The sequence below is a fragment of the Balaenoptera acutorostrata genome, chromosome 2, assembly GCF_949987535.1.
Source record: "Balaenoptera acutorostrata chromosome 2, mBalAcu1.1, whole genome shotgun sequence".
Taxonomy (NCBI): domain Eukaryota; kingdom Metazoa; phylum Chordata; class Mammalia; order Artiodactyla; family Balaenopteridae; genus Balaenoptera; species Balaenoptera acutorostrata.
This window is the reverse complement of record NC_080065.1, coordinates 105,123,370-105,140,413: the sequence shown is the minus strand read 5'-3', so window position 1 is coordinate 105,140,413 and position 17,044 is coordinate 105,123,370. Positions and strand designations below refer to the sequence as shown.

The 17,044-nt window shown below is 42.2% G+C and overlaps 1 protein-coding gene and 2 pseudogenes across 1 annotated transcript in view; 2 read left to right on the top strand and 1 right to left on the bottom strand.

Moving 5' to 3' along the window:
• Window positions 1-5,213, top strand: part of LOC130707161 (peroxisomal multifunctional enzyme type 2-like) — a 50,284-nt gene extending 45,071 nt beyond the window's left edge. Inside the window, exons 16-18 of the mRNA XM_057540381.1 lie at window positions 2,430-2,499; window positions 3,201-3,307; window positions 5,112-5,213. Of these exons, the coding sequence (XP_057396364.1) occupies window positions 2,430-2,499; window positions 3,201-3,307; window positions 5,112-5,213 (279 nt within the window). The remainder of the gene's footprint in view (window positions 1-2,429; window positions 2,500-3,200; window positions 3,308-5,111) is intronic.
• Window positions 5,214-5,440: 227 nt separating this feature from the next.
• On the bottom strand, window positions 5,441-5,925 carry LOC130707334 (60S ribosomal protein L21-like; annotated as a pseudogene).
• A 5,289-nt stretch (window positions 5,926-11,214) lies between these two features.
• On the top strand, window positions 11,215-16,230 carry LOC130707426 (protein FAM170A-like; annotated as a pseudogene).
• Window positions 16,231-17,044: the final 814 nt, after the last annotated feature.

The following is a 17,044-nucleotide window of genomic DNA, read 5'->3' as shown; positions in this document are numbered from 1 at the left end:
AACCACTGGATGACTAGGGAAGTCCCTAATGGTACACTTTAAATAAATAAAACTAGGAACTAATTTACTCATATATGGAAGATCCTCCCACTTACATTTAATACTCAAGTAAGACAATATAGATCTATTTTTCTTAGTTTGTATGTGTGAATTTTAGTGATTTTTACATCTAGGCAGAAATGAAACACCAAAACACGAAGCTTTTTGCTTTTCTTCTGAAATACTAAAGTCCTTCAGGATATTCAGAAAATAAACCTTGATAGTGTTCTTTATTGTTTGGAGAATGGTTATTTTGCATTATGATTGAATTTAGTCAAACATCCAATCAGTTGACTTTAGTCATTTCTCATCATAGATCTTTTATGTCTTTGCTAATTCTGCCTTCTGTTGGAAGCAATGCTGTCATTGAAATAATATGAAAATTTTCATATTCCTTTAATACGATTTCTTTAGAAAAGTTGTTTCTTTTCATTTATAGGAATGATATCTGTGGGGTAAGAACACTGACACTAATCTTAAAAACTTGATCGTCTTATACTGTTGCTGAAATCTTTTAAATAATCATAATAGTTCACATTTATTGAGGTATGAATATTTATCAAGGATAATGCTCTGTAAGAGTTTGATTAGCCTCTCAGTTTTTTAAATGAGAAGGTTGAGGCTAGGGTGATAAAGAAAATTGCCCACTAATGGCAGAGCTGGATTTGAACCTAGGTCTGTCTGGTGCCAAAGCCCATGATCTATTATGTGTTTGACACCTTCCGCTTTGGGCCCTGAAATTCGTCATTCTTTTACCATTTGTATGCAACATGATGATGTATATTTGCCTAGTGTTTTATTTTTTTTAAAGTGCTTTCTAAAATTTATCATTTAATCTTCTGCCATCTTATACAGAATCTTAAGTCACATCTATATGATAATTGTTGATTTGATTTAATTATTTTTAGAAGCCATATAAAGGGAAAAAATACTGAGTCATTAAAAAAGTGAATAATTTAGAAAACTATCATATAGAGTGATGGGAAAGAGAAAGAGCTTATTAAAATTGTACAAAACATTAAAAAGTAAACAACATTTTCCTATGAATTACAGGAGATGTTATTTTCTGTAAATAAAATTTGTTAAAAAAGAATAATCAATAATTAAAAACAACAAAAACTCATTAAGAAAGTCAGGTATGCTGACTTGGCTAGTCTCTACACAACATCTTAATAGTCTTGGAAAGCTTAACCTAGCAATTGATAAGAGAGAAGTCTAGAGGCAGACCCAAAGTTAATACACAGATACATTAAATACTTACTGTTAGCTCTTTTGTGAATTTCTTCCCTTCAGTACTGAAAAGTACTCTCTCATTTGACCAACGCACAATTTCAATGCTGGGAAGTATGGTGACTTTTTTCCTATTGTTATCTATATCTTTCTGCTAATTGTGCCTTATCTAAGTACAGAAGTGATGTGAAGATCTGGAGTAAGCAGGAATATAATCTTAATGGCAAGTTATTAGTCTGTTTTTTTGCAGGATGAGCTGATCTCAGGATTTAGTATACCCAGTAGAATGAAAGTTTGTGAGAAGTGTGTGATGTTTATATGTCTAGTATTGGGTTACAGGCTTCAATTTAAAACACCCCATTAAGAAAGTTGGCATAAATTTTGCTTGGTTAGAAGAGGCTATAAACATTTACACCTTATCTTCATTGTGTTTTTTTAAAAAATGTGTGTTTATTTTATTTTATTTTTAAAAAATTAATTAATTAATTAACAATTTTTGGCTGCATTGGGTCTTTGTTGCTGTGCGCGGGCTTTCTCTAGTTGCGGCGAGCGGGGGCTACTGTTCGTTGTGGTGCACAGACTTCTCATTGTGGTGGCTTCCCTTTGTTGAGGAGCGTGGGCTCTAGGGCATGTGGGCTTCAGTAGTTGGGGTGCTTGGGCTTCAGTAGTTGTGGCTCGCGGGCTCTAGAGCTCAAGCTCAGTAGCTGTGGCGCACGGGCTTAGTTGCTCCACGGCATGTGAGATCTTCCCGGACCAAGGATCAAACCCGTGTCCCCTGCATTGGCAGGCGGATTCTTAACCAGTGCGTCACTAGGGAAGCCCTTCATTGTGTTTTAACGAGAGTAGATTGATGGATTCCTTTTTGTGAATTTCTCCTTAGGCAGTGGTAACCAGTGTTGTTCCCAGATGTAGTTCTTGGTTCCCCTTCCTATTATTTGACAGTCCTCACGCCTTATGATCTCAGTGGCAGGTGTTACAAAAAGCATTTGATTTACACTTAATCTTTTTTTGTTAGAAATAGTTATTTTTTAATCAAAGCTACTATGAGGTACATTATAATGCATTTCTTATGCAATAATCAGCCGTATTTCCTGTTTTTATTTTAATGTATTCTAAGAAGGCACTGGGTGCTAGTTTCTTTTATAATTCTTTCTCCACAGGCTGCTTTGTACCGCCTCAGTGGAGACTGGAATCCCTTACACATTGATCCTGACTTTGCTAACTTAGCAGGTGAGTTGCTAATAATGTGAGCCAATGAAAATATTAGCTCAGTTATCTAAATAATACTTAAAGCCGTCGCTACTTATGACTGGAAGTTTGAGTAACATTTTAAAAATAGCCCTCTCCTAATATGTTTATGCAAAAGACATGGAAAGGTGGGAAGTAGTGTTCAGAAAATGGTGTACGTGAAATTCAGATTATGGTGGAAGGTAGCTCCTGCTAGTGCAAGGTCTAGGATGGGACCATGGGGATGGGTGTCTGAGTTATCATGAAGGTCAAGGCCATTGGAGGGGAGAGCAAAGAACTGAAAGGTTGAAGAAGGATCATCTACATACATGGATATTGAAATCACTGTGGATGATTTCGTGGTTACAACCAAAGCGAAACAAAATAATTATTTGTGTCCCCAGATCTCTGACATTCCTTCCTTTTTTTTTTCTTTTTTTGTTTATTTCATAATTTTTTTCCCAGGAAGTATTATTTATAAAATATTTTCCATGTTTCTTAACACATTATTGACTGGAGATGTATTAACGCCATAGGCGTTAGTTTCTGCAAAAATCCCCCTGGTCAATAATGTGTTAAATTAGGTGGTATGAGTCAGGCTAATGCAGTTTAAAAATGTATTTTTGAAGTCCTGAATGAACTGTTCTTGGTTTTTAAACATGAAATGTGCCTTTATCTAACTAAATTCTCTCTCTCATTTTTAGGTTTTGACAAGCCCATATTACATGGATTATGTACATTTGGATTTTCTGCCAGGCATGTTTTACAGCAGTTTGCAGATAATGATGTGTCAAGATTCAAAGCAATTAAGGTATGTGTAAATTATTAATAATTTAACTACTTGTTCCTTTTTAGTTTTAGAGGAGTCTTAGTGACTTCATTTAAAAATAGGTACTATCCGAAGTTCTTATTTTTATTATTTCATTGACTTGGCAATCCGCAAGTTCTCTTTTTGTAGCTCTAAATGCCTCTATTACACATGCATCATGAAGGATATTATATACAGTTATACTTTTAACAGATTGATTTGATTGTTTTGTAAATTAATTAGGAGCATACATATATCAGCATATATGCCTTAACAAACTCATGATTTACCTGTAAAAATTTATTTATTCATGTTTTACAGTTTTATAATTTGCCTTAATTTAATTGAAAATGTTAAGTGGCTGCATTTGAACTCTAATAAACATGCACCTATATCAGTATGTTGGTTGCATATTGATTTTAGTTTTGCACTTTTTTTTTTGTGGTCACTGTAAATTTCTTTATTTTTTGGCTGTATTGAGTCTTCCTTGCTGCGCGCAGGCTTTCTCTAGTTGTGGCGAGTGGGGGCTACTCTTCATTGTGGTGTGCGGGCTTCTCATTGCGGTGGCTTCTCTTGCTGCGGAGCACAGGCTCTAGGTGTGCGGGCTTCAGTAGTTATAGCACGCGGGCTCAGTAGTTGTGGCTCGTGGGCTCTAGAGCACAGGCTCAGTAGTTGTGGCACACGGGCTTAGTTGCTCCGCAGCATGTGGGATCTTCCTGGACCAGGGCTCGAACCCGTGTCCCCTGCATTGGCAGGCGGATTCTTAACCACTGCACCACCAGGGAAGCCCTAGTTTTGCACTTTTAAGTTAGCTTCAAGTTTTCATCCATTATAAATTGCAAAGAAAACTGACTCTGCACAGTTTTGCATAAATCGAAAGACATACACTTAAAACAAAACAAAACAAAACTTTAAGGCAGTGTCAAATAGCTCCAAAAGCTTTTATCAGTTTGTGCTCCTTGCAGCAGTGGAAATTTATTTTCTGATGTCTTGCCTTTGATAACACTGATTATTCTCATTATTATAACTATTTTATAGTTATTATTATAATTATTTTTAAAACCAGCGAATAATATATACACAGAGCAAATAAAATAGTATAGAAAATTAGGAAATAAAAAATGTAATTATTCTGTCCTATACAACAACCCCAGGTCTTATTCCTCAGACTTAATGAGTGCTTTTTTTTTAATTAATTAATTAAATTAATTAATTTATTTATGGCTGTGTTGGGTTTTCGTTTCTGTGCGAGGGCTTTCTCCAGTTACGGCAAGTGGGGGCCACTCTTCATCGCGGTGCGCGGGCCTCTCACTGTCGCGGCCTCTCCCGCTGCGGAGCACAGGCTCCAGACGCACAGGCTCAGCAGTTGTGGCTTACGGGCCCAGTTGCTCCACGGCATGTGGGATCCTCCCAGACCAGGGTTCGAACCCGTGTCCCCTGCATTGGCAGGCAGACTCTCAACCACTGCGCCACCAGGGAAGCCCCTAGTGCTACTTTTAACTGCTTCTCTTAAGTTGTTTTGGTGGTTACCTATATAACTCTACTTAATATGATTATTCTTCTGTGTTTTGATTTGTCAAGATTAAACTATTTATTGATTCTATATTTTGAAAGACAAAGAATTAACTTTTACTAACTATATCTCTACTAATTTTATCATACTACTATTTTTATGAATTTAAGTATAGTCCAGTCTCTGTTTCTTCCTTTTATGCTCTCCAACCTTCCCCCCAAATACCACCCCCCTGCAAAGTGGAAAAGTTTCATATTAAAACATTCTTAACCCTAAAACACATTTTTTTTAAAGGTTCGTTTTGCAAAACCAGTATATCCAGGACAAACTCTACAAACTGAGATGTGGAAGGAAGGAAATAGAATCCATTTCCAAACCAAGGTATGGATAATGTAGTTAGAGGTACATTGTTTCGTTAACCCTCTTCACTGTATCCTATAATTATGTTCCATCCTAGCATTCTTTTGGTTAATATTATGGATATGAGATAAAACTTAGAAAGTTTTTTTTTAAAAAGCAGTGGTAACTTTTAATTGAAAATAAGATGCCTCCGTACCTTGTTTTTTATTTTCTGTTTTTTTTTTTTTTTTTATAGTCCAGGTCTTTTATTTTCTTTACCCCCATCATGCCATGAATTCATAGGGAATGGGCTCCAGCAGTTCAGGCTTCTTTCCATTGGTTCTCACGAAGTGTGCTTCCCTGGGGGAGCAGGCTGGCGCTTCAGCTGAACCCAAGTACCTTTCTCTTTGGCTTCCTTCTTTTTCTGATCATTTTCCTTCACTCGTTTCAGGAAGCTATCTCAGCTCTTAGAGTGCGTAACATGCTCAATACGCACATTAATTCTCTTGGCAAGAATCTTGCCCTTAGCTTGTATGTTTACAATGATGCCAACAGCATGCTGGGTAACATTGTAGACTCTCCCAGTTTCGCCATGGCAACATTTGTGGGGCATTCCTTTTTGAACAGTGCCCATTCCCTTGATATCTACAATATCACCTTTCTTGTAGATTTGCATGTATGTGGCCAAAGGAGCAGCTCCATGTTTTCTAAAAGGCCTAGAGAACATGTAGCGGGTGCCCCTCCTCTTTCTCTTTGTGTTGGTCATTTTGGCGAATTACTGGAAGATGGAGGTTCTGGCCGAAAAGAAGCTATTTTCTGTTTTTTATTCTCAGCTAAATTGGTTCCTGTCTACATAGCATTTCTGAAAACCCAACCAACCATATCTTTTTGGCTCAACCCATCATTCAAGTTGTTGTCAGAATATAATCTTCAGAAAATTAAAGGCATGACTCTCAGACAGATATAAAATGAAAATGTGACACAAATTAACATCTTATGTCACAGAGTCTGGGCTTAATTAATAGTAAGTAACAAGACAGAGTATATCTCCCTATAGAGTTAAGTAATTTTGGGGTGAGGCTGTTAGCAGTGCTCCAGTAAAATACTAAAAGGACATGCAATCAGCCTTTTATAAGTTTTTTACAGATTATTTTTGTTAATACAATTGACCAGGGTGACACTTTTTGGCCTGATCATTTGTACTACATTGATGGTTTGTGTCGAGCAGTTTAAATACCACCACCAACAATAATAACAGCTTAAAGTTGTCGAGTACCTATAAGCAGGCTATCCCATTATTTCTACTATGCGTAACAGCTCTACATTTAATTTAGGAAAATCTAGGTTCAGGTCTCCTAAATAACTTGCTCGTGGTCACGTAGAAAGTGGTGGAGCTGGGATAGACACCCAGGTCTGCCTGGCTCAAGGCTTACTTCCTAGGCCCTAACTTTTTTTTTTTTTTTTTTTTTTTTTTTTTACTGTATCATGATTTCTTTTTTTTTTTTTTTTTTTTAACATCTTTATTGGAGTATAATTGCTTTTGATTGTTGTGTTAGTTGCTGCTGTATAACAAAGTGAATCAGCTATACGTATACATATATCCCCATATCCCCTCCCTCTTGTGTCTCCCTCCCACCCTCCCTATCCCAGCCTTCTAGGTGGTCACAAAGCACCAAGCTGATCTCCCTGTGCTATGTGGCTGCTTCCCACTAGCTATCTATTTTATATTTGGTAGTGTATATATGTCCATGCCACTCTCTAACTTCGTCCCAGCCTACCCTTCCCCCTCCCCATGTCCTCAAGTCCATTCTCTACATCTGCATCTTTATTCCTCTCCTGCCGCTAGATTCTTCAGAACCAATTTTTTTTTCTTTTTAGATTCCATATAAATGTGTTAGCATACGGTATTTGTTTTTCTCTTTCTGACTTACTTCACTCTGTATGACAGACTCTAGGTCCATCCACCTCAGTAAAAATAACTCAATTTCGTTTCTTTTTATGGCTGAGTAATATTCCATTATATATATGTGCCACATCTTCTTTATCCATTCATCTGTCGAAGGGCACTTAGGTTGCTTCCATGTCCTGGCTATTGTAAACAGTGCTGCAATAAACATTGTGCTACATTTGTCTTTCTGAATTATGGTTTTCTCAGGGTATATGCCCAGTAGTGGGATTGCTGGGTCATATGGTAGTTGCATTTTTAGTTTCTTTTTTTTTTTTTTTTTTTTCCACACACACACACTGTATTTTATTTTTACAAGAGATAAATAGACTGACACCAAGCATTGTACATGGATGACCACAACAAAAGCAACAATGATTGCAGTTACCAAACATGAAACACACTCATACTATGTCATAATATTGACATTCAGTCCAGTAATCCTCCACTGTAACAGCTCCTTTACTTTGCAGTGAAAATTGATTTGTATATTCTTTGCCTCTGAGTCCTTGTGGGATTTTTTTTTTAATTCAGACAGATAGTCACAAAAATTATACTCATCCTCATCAGTTCACTCAGTCCCATGTAATTAATTTCTTTTTTATCTTGATCTTTTCTTAGCACTTTTATGAGTTCATCAGTTTTTCATTAGAGTTCTGAAAATGCTTATTCATTCAGTTCAGCAGTACAGTCAGTTACCAGAAACCTGTAGTTGTCAGAGTCTTTTCCATGAATTTCTTGAAGATGAAACCCTTTTATAGGAACATATTTGCAAAAGCATCAGAGTACACCCAGAACTGTCTGTAAATGACAAAAGACTTAAAAATGACCATGGTTAAAGATTTGATGAAAGTTCATAATAATGCAGTTGACAAGAAAATTAGTTATTTCTGAGATATACATTTTAAAGTAATAACTAGGATTATTACTTATAACATTATACCAGAACATATAAGATTTTTAGAAGTTTCCTGTAATGTCTGAAACATTTATATTAACATATTTCCATACATATTTCCATACAAATACAAATATAAGATTTTTAGAAATTTCATGTAATGTCTGAAACATTTATATTAACATATTTCCATACAAATAACCCAATGAAAGTTTAGTATTAGTTGTTTTGTTTGTTTTTTTATACTGCAGGTTCTTATTAGGCATCAGTTTTATACACATCAGTGTATACATGTCAATCCCAATCGCCCAATTCAGCACACCACCATTCCCACCCCACCGCAGTTTTCCCCCCTTGGTGTCCATATGTCTGTTCTTTATATGTTATAGACTTACTTCTTTGTTGGCTATGTAGTTTGTAAATATTTTCTCCCAGTCTCTAGCTTGACTTCTTATACTCTTTTTTTTTTTTTTTTTTTTTTTTAAATTTTATTTATTTATTTATTTATTTATTTTTGGCTGTGCTGGGTCTTCGGTTCGTGCGAGGGCTTTCTCCAGTTGCGGCAAGTGGGGGCCACTCTTCATCGCGGTGCGGGGACCGCTCTTCATCGCGGTGCGCGGGCCTCTCACTATCGCGGCCCCTCCCGTTGCGGGGCACAGGCTCCAGACGCGCAGGCTCAGCAGCTGTGGCTCACGGGCCCAGCTGCTCCGTGGCATGTGGGATCTTCCCAGACCAGGGCTCGAACCCGTGTCTCCTGCATTAGCAGGCAGATTCTCAACCACTGCGCCACCAGGGAAGCCCGACTTCTTATACTCTTAAAAGAATCTTTCACGTAGCAAATGATTTTAGTTTTGATAATGTCTAGTTTACCTATTTTTTCCTTTTATGGTTCATCTCTTTCCTGGTTTATTGCAATAGGCCCACTGTTCTCTCTGATTCTGACCTTGCCTCCCAAAAGTCTGTTCTTAACAAAGCAATTAGAGTGATCTTTTAACATGTAATTTCTCATTTAAAACTCTCCAAGCTTCCCATGTCACTCAGAGTAAAAGCCAAAGTTTGAGCAGTAGCCTCTAAAACCCTATATAATTTGGTTCCTCATTATCCCTCTGACTTCCCCTCTTACCACTCTCTCCCTCCCTCAGCCACACTGGCTTTCTTCCTGGTATTCAAACAGGCCAGGCAACCCCTGACCCAGACTCCAGTCTCTTTTTGCCTGAAAAATGTAACCTTGGCTCTAAGCTCCCTTATTGCCCTCAGGTACTACTGAGATGAGGCCCTTTTAGTGAAGCCTTCCATGATCTCCCATTCAGCATAGAAATTGCCCTATTTCCTATAGTCCCATATCCAGTTGCTTGTTTTCTTTTTCATCATGGTACTTGCAAATATCTAACCTACTAGGTATTTTACTTATTTAAAAAAAATGGTCTATCTTCTCCTCTAGAATTAAGCTCCTTGAGAGAAACTCTTTGCATCTTTTTTGTTCTTAAATGTTCAAGTACAGAATCTAGAGAGCCTGGCACATAGTAGGGGCTAAATAACGGTTTCTATAATGAAGAATGGACAGAGAAATGAAGGAATGACAAAAGTATGTCCCAACCTAGCTGGGGCTTGCTGTGATGAACCCATTGGCTCTAGGTTGGAGAACCTGAGCTGGTACGTTTGGAATCATCTTTCCTTTTCTGAGGAGAGGTTCATTTCTTTCAGAAATTCAGGGTCTAAGAAAGATGCCTTAAGAATCATCCTCCTTGGAATGACGGCATTAGAACTTCTAATGAAAGTTCAGCTCCTAAGGAAGTGGTGATTATCACCGGTTGTTAATACTCTTTGTTGAATGGTTGGTGAGGAGCATTGTGGTTCCTCATCATTATGGATGGAGGGACCAAGCTGACAGTACCTGAGCTCACTGATCAATCTTAACTTCATTAAAAACCGGACAACTTTTTGTACTTACTGTTGCAAAGCAATAGGAAGGTACACAGCATCACTTATAAAATAATCTTGTAGTAACATGAAATCGAATCTAAATCTAATTAATTCTCTAGCTATAACTACCTGTTTATAAGGAAATCGAGGTAATAGGGAACATCTTAAATGACATCACAGGAATACAATCAACAGACTCCTGTGGAAAATTCTACAGGATAAATTACTTAGTTTCTTCAATAAATCGGTGCCAAATCAAAGGGAGGGAGAACTGTTGTAGACTAAAAGACACATGGACATATTGCAAGGCGTGGACCTTCTTTAGATCTTGATTTCAATAGATCATGTATAAAAAAGACATTTAAACACATTTGGAGGCAATTGAGTATGGCTTAGTTATTGTGGTAAAAGAAATGATGATTAAATTTGTTGGGCGAGAGAATGATGTTATGTTAGAAACAAGTTTTTATCTGTTGGAGGTAAATACTGTGGCATGTAAGGAGAAATGACATAATGTCTGAGATTTACAATAAAAAACAGCACTTCCCCCACCCTCCCCAAACTCCTAAACCAAAATAAATACACAAAGAAATGAAAGTGTGCAAGTGAGTGAGTGTGTTTGTGTGTGTGTGTGTGTGTAGCAGAAGAAGAATGGCAGACTTTTGATAATTGTTGAAACTGGGTGATGGGTAAATGGTGCTGCATTCCTTTTATATCATTCTCTTTACTTTGTGTATGTTTGAAAATTTCTACCACAAAAAAATTAAGAAAAAAAATCCTCCTTGTCCCTTCTTTTCTAGAGATTTTCCAAGAAGCAGGAAGATTGAATCTCATCAGCAAACCCTCACAAGGCTGAAGTTGTCCTCTCTTCACTCTCTCGGTGCCTGAAACTTTAAGTCATTCTGCAGTGCCTTTTCAAATTGGGACCCGCCTCAGTCCATGTGGTATTTCTAATGAAAGCAGTGACTTCTGGGAGGCTACCTCATCCCGTGCACCAATCTTCCCACTGGATCATCCTGGCCACTACCTCAAAATGAGGTGTCTCTAATTCTAGAGTGGAATCAGGAGGATCCAGATGCATTGCCACTTATAACTGGTATAAATTACAGCCCACAAGCAGAGGTGTGCAAGAAATAGTACGAAAATTTTTTTATAACTCCATGTAATTTGTATTTGAAGCCTTGATCCTGCTGGTGTCCTGTTTGGATTTCCGCCATCCCTATTTGGAAGTCATACAGGGCCAAGGTTTTGAGGGAGTGGGTGGAAGGATGATCATTGTGGACTGGAGCCCACAGTTGTAAGTGTAGATGCCCATCAGCTCGGGGGCCGTGCCTCCTGTAGGTTTGGTGGCTCCTGTGCCATGCGTGGGACAGGTTGCCATGATTCTGCTTGTATGCACACTACAGCCATCTCCTTTTGGAATTTTTGCTCCATTTACCCCTCCAGCCACACTTGAGAGGCCTTTTCTCCTCCGGGATTTACAGACATCTCTCTCTGACTTAATTAGCACATTTCAACACTCCAGTAGGGAAACAAGACAGTACCTAATTTCAAAAACCTGCTTCTGTTATGTTTCTGCTCAAGTATCCTCTCTTTTCCATGGAGTTTGGGATTTTAGAAATAAAAGCCAAGATGATCAGCATGCTATTTCTGCTATGCCCTGCCGGGCTCTTCCACTGGCCAGTGAACATAGGGTCTGCTACCCACTTGAATGCAGAAGGGAAAACGTGAAATAAAGGAAGAAAAGGAAAAAAATGAACAGGAACAGATTAACATCTCAAAGTATCCTGCCACATTTGAAAGATGTGAGAGTTGAATTCATGGGAAAGGTTCTGCTGGGAAAAAGGAGTTGTTCTTGAAAATGGGGTCTGTGCTGTTGCAGAGACTGTTGAACCTAGGTCCACAGAATGCTCTGATGTCATCACTGAGGTTAGAGAATTCTGCTGTAGGCCTGGCAACCTTTGAAACTTAACAGCCCTGGTGAGCACTAAGCAGTACTGCTTGTTCACTAAGTGGTCCAAGTTGTTCAGCCATTTAGGAGACTTGACTATTTTTATTTGTATTGAATCATTTCAACGGATTTCCCAAAAGCCAAGAAGGGCCAACCTGTAGGGAAGAGGAGGAGTTGGACGTGAGGCATCTTCTAAGGGAATCTTCCAGTTGGTACGATGAGACGGCGACAAAAGAGGAAACATCTGGAAAGTGAAGAGTCCCAGGAAACTGCCGAGAAGGGAGGAGGTATGTGGGGGGCAACTTGTGGGGGGAACATGGGTTTCTGCCAAACTGAGCCTTCTCTAGGAAGGGGGGTACTGAGAACGTGTCACCTGTGAAGCAGGGTGCGAGAGACCTTGTCTCACTGATGCTGCCGTATCCACGCAGAGGGTCCCTGTGGTGTGAGACGGCACAGAACGGCCAGGTGCCCCTGGGAGATGGGAGGTCAGCTCCGCTGGTCTGAGGACCCTCTCCTGGGGCTGCCGGGCCTGGAGCTTTGTCGGACTCACAGCAGGCTGCATCCTGCTTGCACAGACCTAGAGGTGCAGCTTTTCTCAGTCCCCGAGTTCTCTCTTATTCTCTTTGATCTTCCCCTGGGGTCACGAGGTGGGGGGTGTGAAGGATGCAAGGATGCTGAGAGAGACCCATGAGCTGCTTGGCCCCTTTTGCCAAAGTGGAAAGAGAAGCCCCATGAGTTGAAGGCCTTGTTGAAAAGTATCTTGAGAAGTGGAATGCAGTTCGAAAGGAGATTGTTTGTCTAGGGATGGTGTCATTGAAAGCAAGGAGGTTTTATTCCTTCGACAGGAAGAATTTCTCAAAGGAGATCAAGGGAAGGGAAGGGCTTTCCAGAGACTGAGCCCGCATGGGCGGGGGTGAGAGATGTCCTCAGGGTCCTGCGGGGAGCTCTGAGAGCCACGGGCCACCTGGTGCCTGCGTGCCTTAAACGTAGGCGAGTAGCTTGCCCTGGGAGAGGGGTGGTCACGTGAGGAAGTGGGGCAGAGTGGAGCCTACCCCAGACTTCCAGCTGGAGGCCTCTGCCCCAGATTAGAGCCCAGTAGCTCCTACCAGGCCTAGGGTCCTGGAGACTAGGATGGGCCCTGGGAGTGGAGGTCTAGACAGCAGGCAGATTTTCAGGCAGTGGCTGGGACAGGCTGGGGAAGGCAATGACTGCCCCTGTCTCACCATTCAGAATATTTTTCTCTATGTTCCAGTGTGTGTGTGTGTGAGTGTGAGTGTGTGTGTGTGTGTGTGTGGTAGTGGAGAGAAGAGCGGGATGAATGGGGGTAGAGTGCTCATCAGATATAAAGTCTGCATGGTAAAGTTCTTGTCACCCTGCCTGGACCTGGGTGACACTCGGTGTATGTAAGAGTGTGTACAGAATTCTTGTTAGGGGTGTTTTATGAGGCAGTAACTCATACACCCATGTACACTCTGATACAGCAAATATATCACACACCCCACATATAACTTCCTTATCAAACCACACACAGCACATGTAGGTATATACACGCATCACTCCTGAACTACGTTCTCATACAACCCACCTGTGTCACAATCCTCTCCTCCAACACCAAACGCTGGAGATGAGATATGTATATAGACACACACACTATATATATATGACACACACACTATATATATATGTATCTCCTCAACTCTCGCAAACACAGCTAACTTCAGCTATCTCTAAATACCTCTGTAAGAACCAGTCACATGTCATACACACCACACTTCTAACACATTCTTTAGTGATGCCAGACCCGCTTTGTACAAACCACAGTAAAGCACAGTCTCACTAACCCATGTCAGGGTTGCCAGATAAAATATGGGCTGTCCAGTTAAATTTGAATTCCAGATAAACAACAAGTAATTTTTCAGTATGAGTATGTCCCAAATATTGTATGGGCCATACTTACACGAAAAATAAGTAAGACCAAATACTGCATGGGAATACTTACACTACAAAATTATTCTGGGTTTATCTGAAATTGAAATTTAACCGGGTGCCCTGTATTTTTGTTTGCTAAGTCTGGCAACCCTTATATACTTACCGCCAGCTGATGTGTTATATTGATTGTATTGTTGTTTAGTGTTTGTCTTCCTCTACTAGAATGTGCAGCCTTACCAGAGACTAGAACAATGGAAGAGTGCCGGATACATAGGAGTAGCTGCTTACTGAACCTTGGTGAATGAATGAATGAACACACACCATAAATACAAGCCACACCGTGTGATGAGGAAAAGTTACATGTCCCAGAATTCCTGACTTGTGAACAGAAATCATGCACACAGAGGCCACAGATACAGATACACACATCTGCACTGTGCTCCCCACGCCAACCCCACACTTACCACAGACTTAAGTGATAGACATCACTCACTCTTCACACATACTCACAGTCACCACCTAGGCCCACATTACCCACAAGACACTGACAGAATAAGTACTGATTTTAATTAAATACTGGAGTATCCACTGGGAGCCACACTCTCAACTGTGTGTATTCACTGCACCTGACACATGTCAGACCGTCAGTAAATATTTGTGGACAGAGGATTGAGGAACCCACCCTGAGCCTTTCATTCCTCCCTCAGGAATCTCGAAGTCACAAGAGGATCCCCCTCAGCTTGGATCTCCTGTGGTGGCCCAAGGCTGCAGCCCAGGGGCAGGGGAGGTCCCCTCTGCCTCTGAATACTTCTGTGCTTCTTCTCCACGCAAGCTCATCCGTGGTGGTAAGGGCGCGGGGCTCCTCAGGTGAGGGGCTGCTTGGCTGGGAGGCAGGAGGCACACAGATCCCAGGGAGGCTGAGAGGAAACCCAGGGTCATCAGAGGCGCTGAGGGCTCTGTGGAGGAGCCTGAGCAGGATGGCTGAGCTGTACGAGGGCGTGGATCTCAGCTGAGTCGGGGGGCGTGTGAATCCTGGTACCACCATGGTGGGGAAGTTAAGGAGCAGGGGCCGGAAAGGTCTGGGCTTGAGGTGGAGGGCAGAGGGACCAGATTAAGCATCTTCAGAGGAAAATGTAGGGTTTGCCTTTGCCTTTGCTTCCTGAGAAGGACAGAGTTCTTCATCATAGACCTCCAGCCTGAGAGCAGGACCATCCAGCTGAGGTCCACCCAGCTCACACATACATCCGCTCTCCAGGCACAGCCATTCTCAGTGCACACGTAAACCCCAAGCACGTGATCCACAGTGCTCCTCTCCTACACCCCCATTCCACAAGTAATGCACCACCGATATTCCCAAACTCACACTCCTCGTAGTACACGCATCCTCCCACATCCCTCACATACCACAGCCCTCACCACCATACTCCACACCCCTGTATATAGCCACCGCTCCAGTATCCCCCCACACGCAGATGAAAAGCCCACAGATGACACCAGATACACCACTCCATCCTACGGCCAACAGACACCAAGCTCATGACACAGCTACCTCATGCAAATGTCCCTCTCTCATCTACCACACCTGCTCCCTCAGCTTCCAGCATGGCCCGAGCATGTTATTATGTTTTTAATTTCCTTTCCCAGGAATCTGGAGATTACATCGAGACACTCCCCGGCCTAGAGCACCCCTAGCCCGGGTTCAGGAAGAAGGGGAGACCGCTCCCCCACCACAGTGTGTCGCCTTCTCATCCCCTTCATTCAGTAAGACCTCTCTGTATACAAACAAAGAGGAAAGAGGCATGAAAATATACTACATGCGGGTGAAAACGATCAAGGGTGTAGCTGTCTCCTGGGAGACAGAGAAACCCTTGGGGTTGCTAGAAAAGCGGCTGAGGATAGAAGAAGTGACCCTTCCTGAGGATGTGCGGGTAGGTTCTCCCCGCTCTGCTGTGTCCACCAGAAACCGCCTGTCTGACAGTGAGCCCACTGGGGCGGAGAAAGAGTGTGAGGAAAGGGCAGAGCCATACAGCCCATCAGGGTCAGCTGCAGTCCAGGAGAGACCCAGGGCCAAGACACCGGACTGGCTGGTGACCATGGAGGCCGGCTTCAGGTGCATGGCCTGCTGCCGGGTGTTCCCCACCTTGGAGATCCTCCGGCAGCACGTGCGGTACGGCGTCCAGGAGGGCTTCAGCTGCCATGTCTTTCATCTCACCATGGCCCAGATGATGGGCGATGTGGAATCCGAGAGCACCACCGAGGAGGAGGCGGAGGAGGAGGAGAGGAGGAGGAGAAGCAAGGAGCAAAGGAGAATGAGGAGGAGCAGCCCACGGGGGAAGACCTCAGCCCGAGGAGACCGTGGAGCCAATGTCCAGGCTGCGTGTTACATTCTCCGAAGGACAGGAAGTGAGCAGGGGCTGGGGCTGCGGAGGGAGCTGTACCTTCTCCGAGCCAGTCCCATCTCTCCACCCCAGACTCATGCTTCCATAAGGGAGAGTTGGGGGCTTTAGCACCTCAGGGGGAACTGAAGGGGAGATAACCGGCTCCCGTGCTTCTGGCCCAGTCATGTAATAATAAAGTCATGACTGTAAGTGGGAATTGATCCTGAGCTTTTCAGCTTCCACAGGAAATTCTCTTTAGCGAAGAAGTGTTTTTCTCTCTTTTGATTTCCACACAGCAACTGAGATTCATGGGACAAGATCCTAGAAGACGGTGTGGCCTTCTGTTGGAAGAGGTAAGGCTTGAGGCTGGCACAGTCTTCTGAGCCTATGTCACGAGGGCCCCGAGGAGTGTAAGGGAAGGGGCCGCAGAGATGTGCTGGTTTATCTAATGGCTCTGCAGTTGCATCAACTTGGGACACACCCAGCACTTCCAAAGGAATTGACCTCTGTTGACTTAAACAAGAATGTGGAGCGTTTTGACTAGGAGTTTTCTCAGGGTCTGCATGATGGACCTCAGCTCTTAAGAGGACGTACTGCCAGCAGCTCCTTCTCGGCAGAGAGAGCCAGGGGTGGTCTGAAGAGAGGACAGGGGGCCCCGCAGGACCAGAAGTTTGAGGTCTGAGAGCCTGTGGCCTGAGCTGAGATCTCACCCTGACCAGTGTACCTAGCCTTCTGGGACAAAGGGAAATGTGAAAGGGAGTCAGGTGGAAATGAGGTCCCCCGAGATATGGAAATGTTCCAGAAGCTTCGTTGTGCGGTAGTTGATCTGGAGCCAAGCTCACTGTGGTGTGTGTGGCTCTGAGC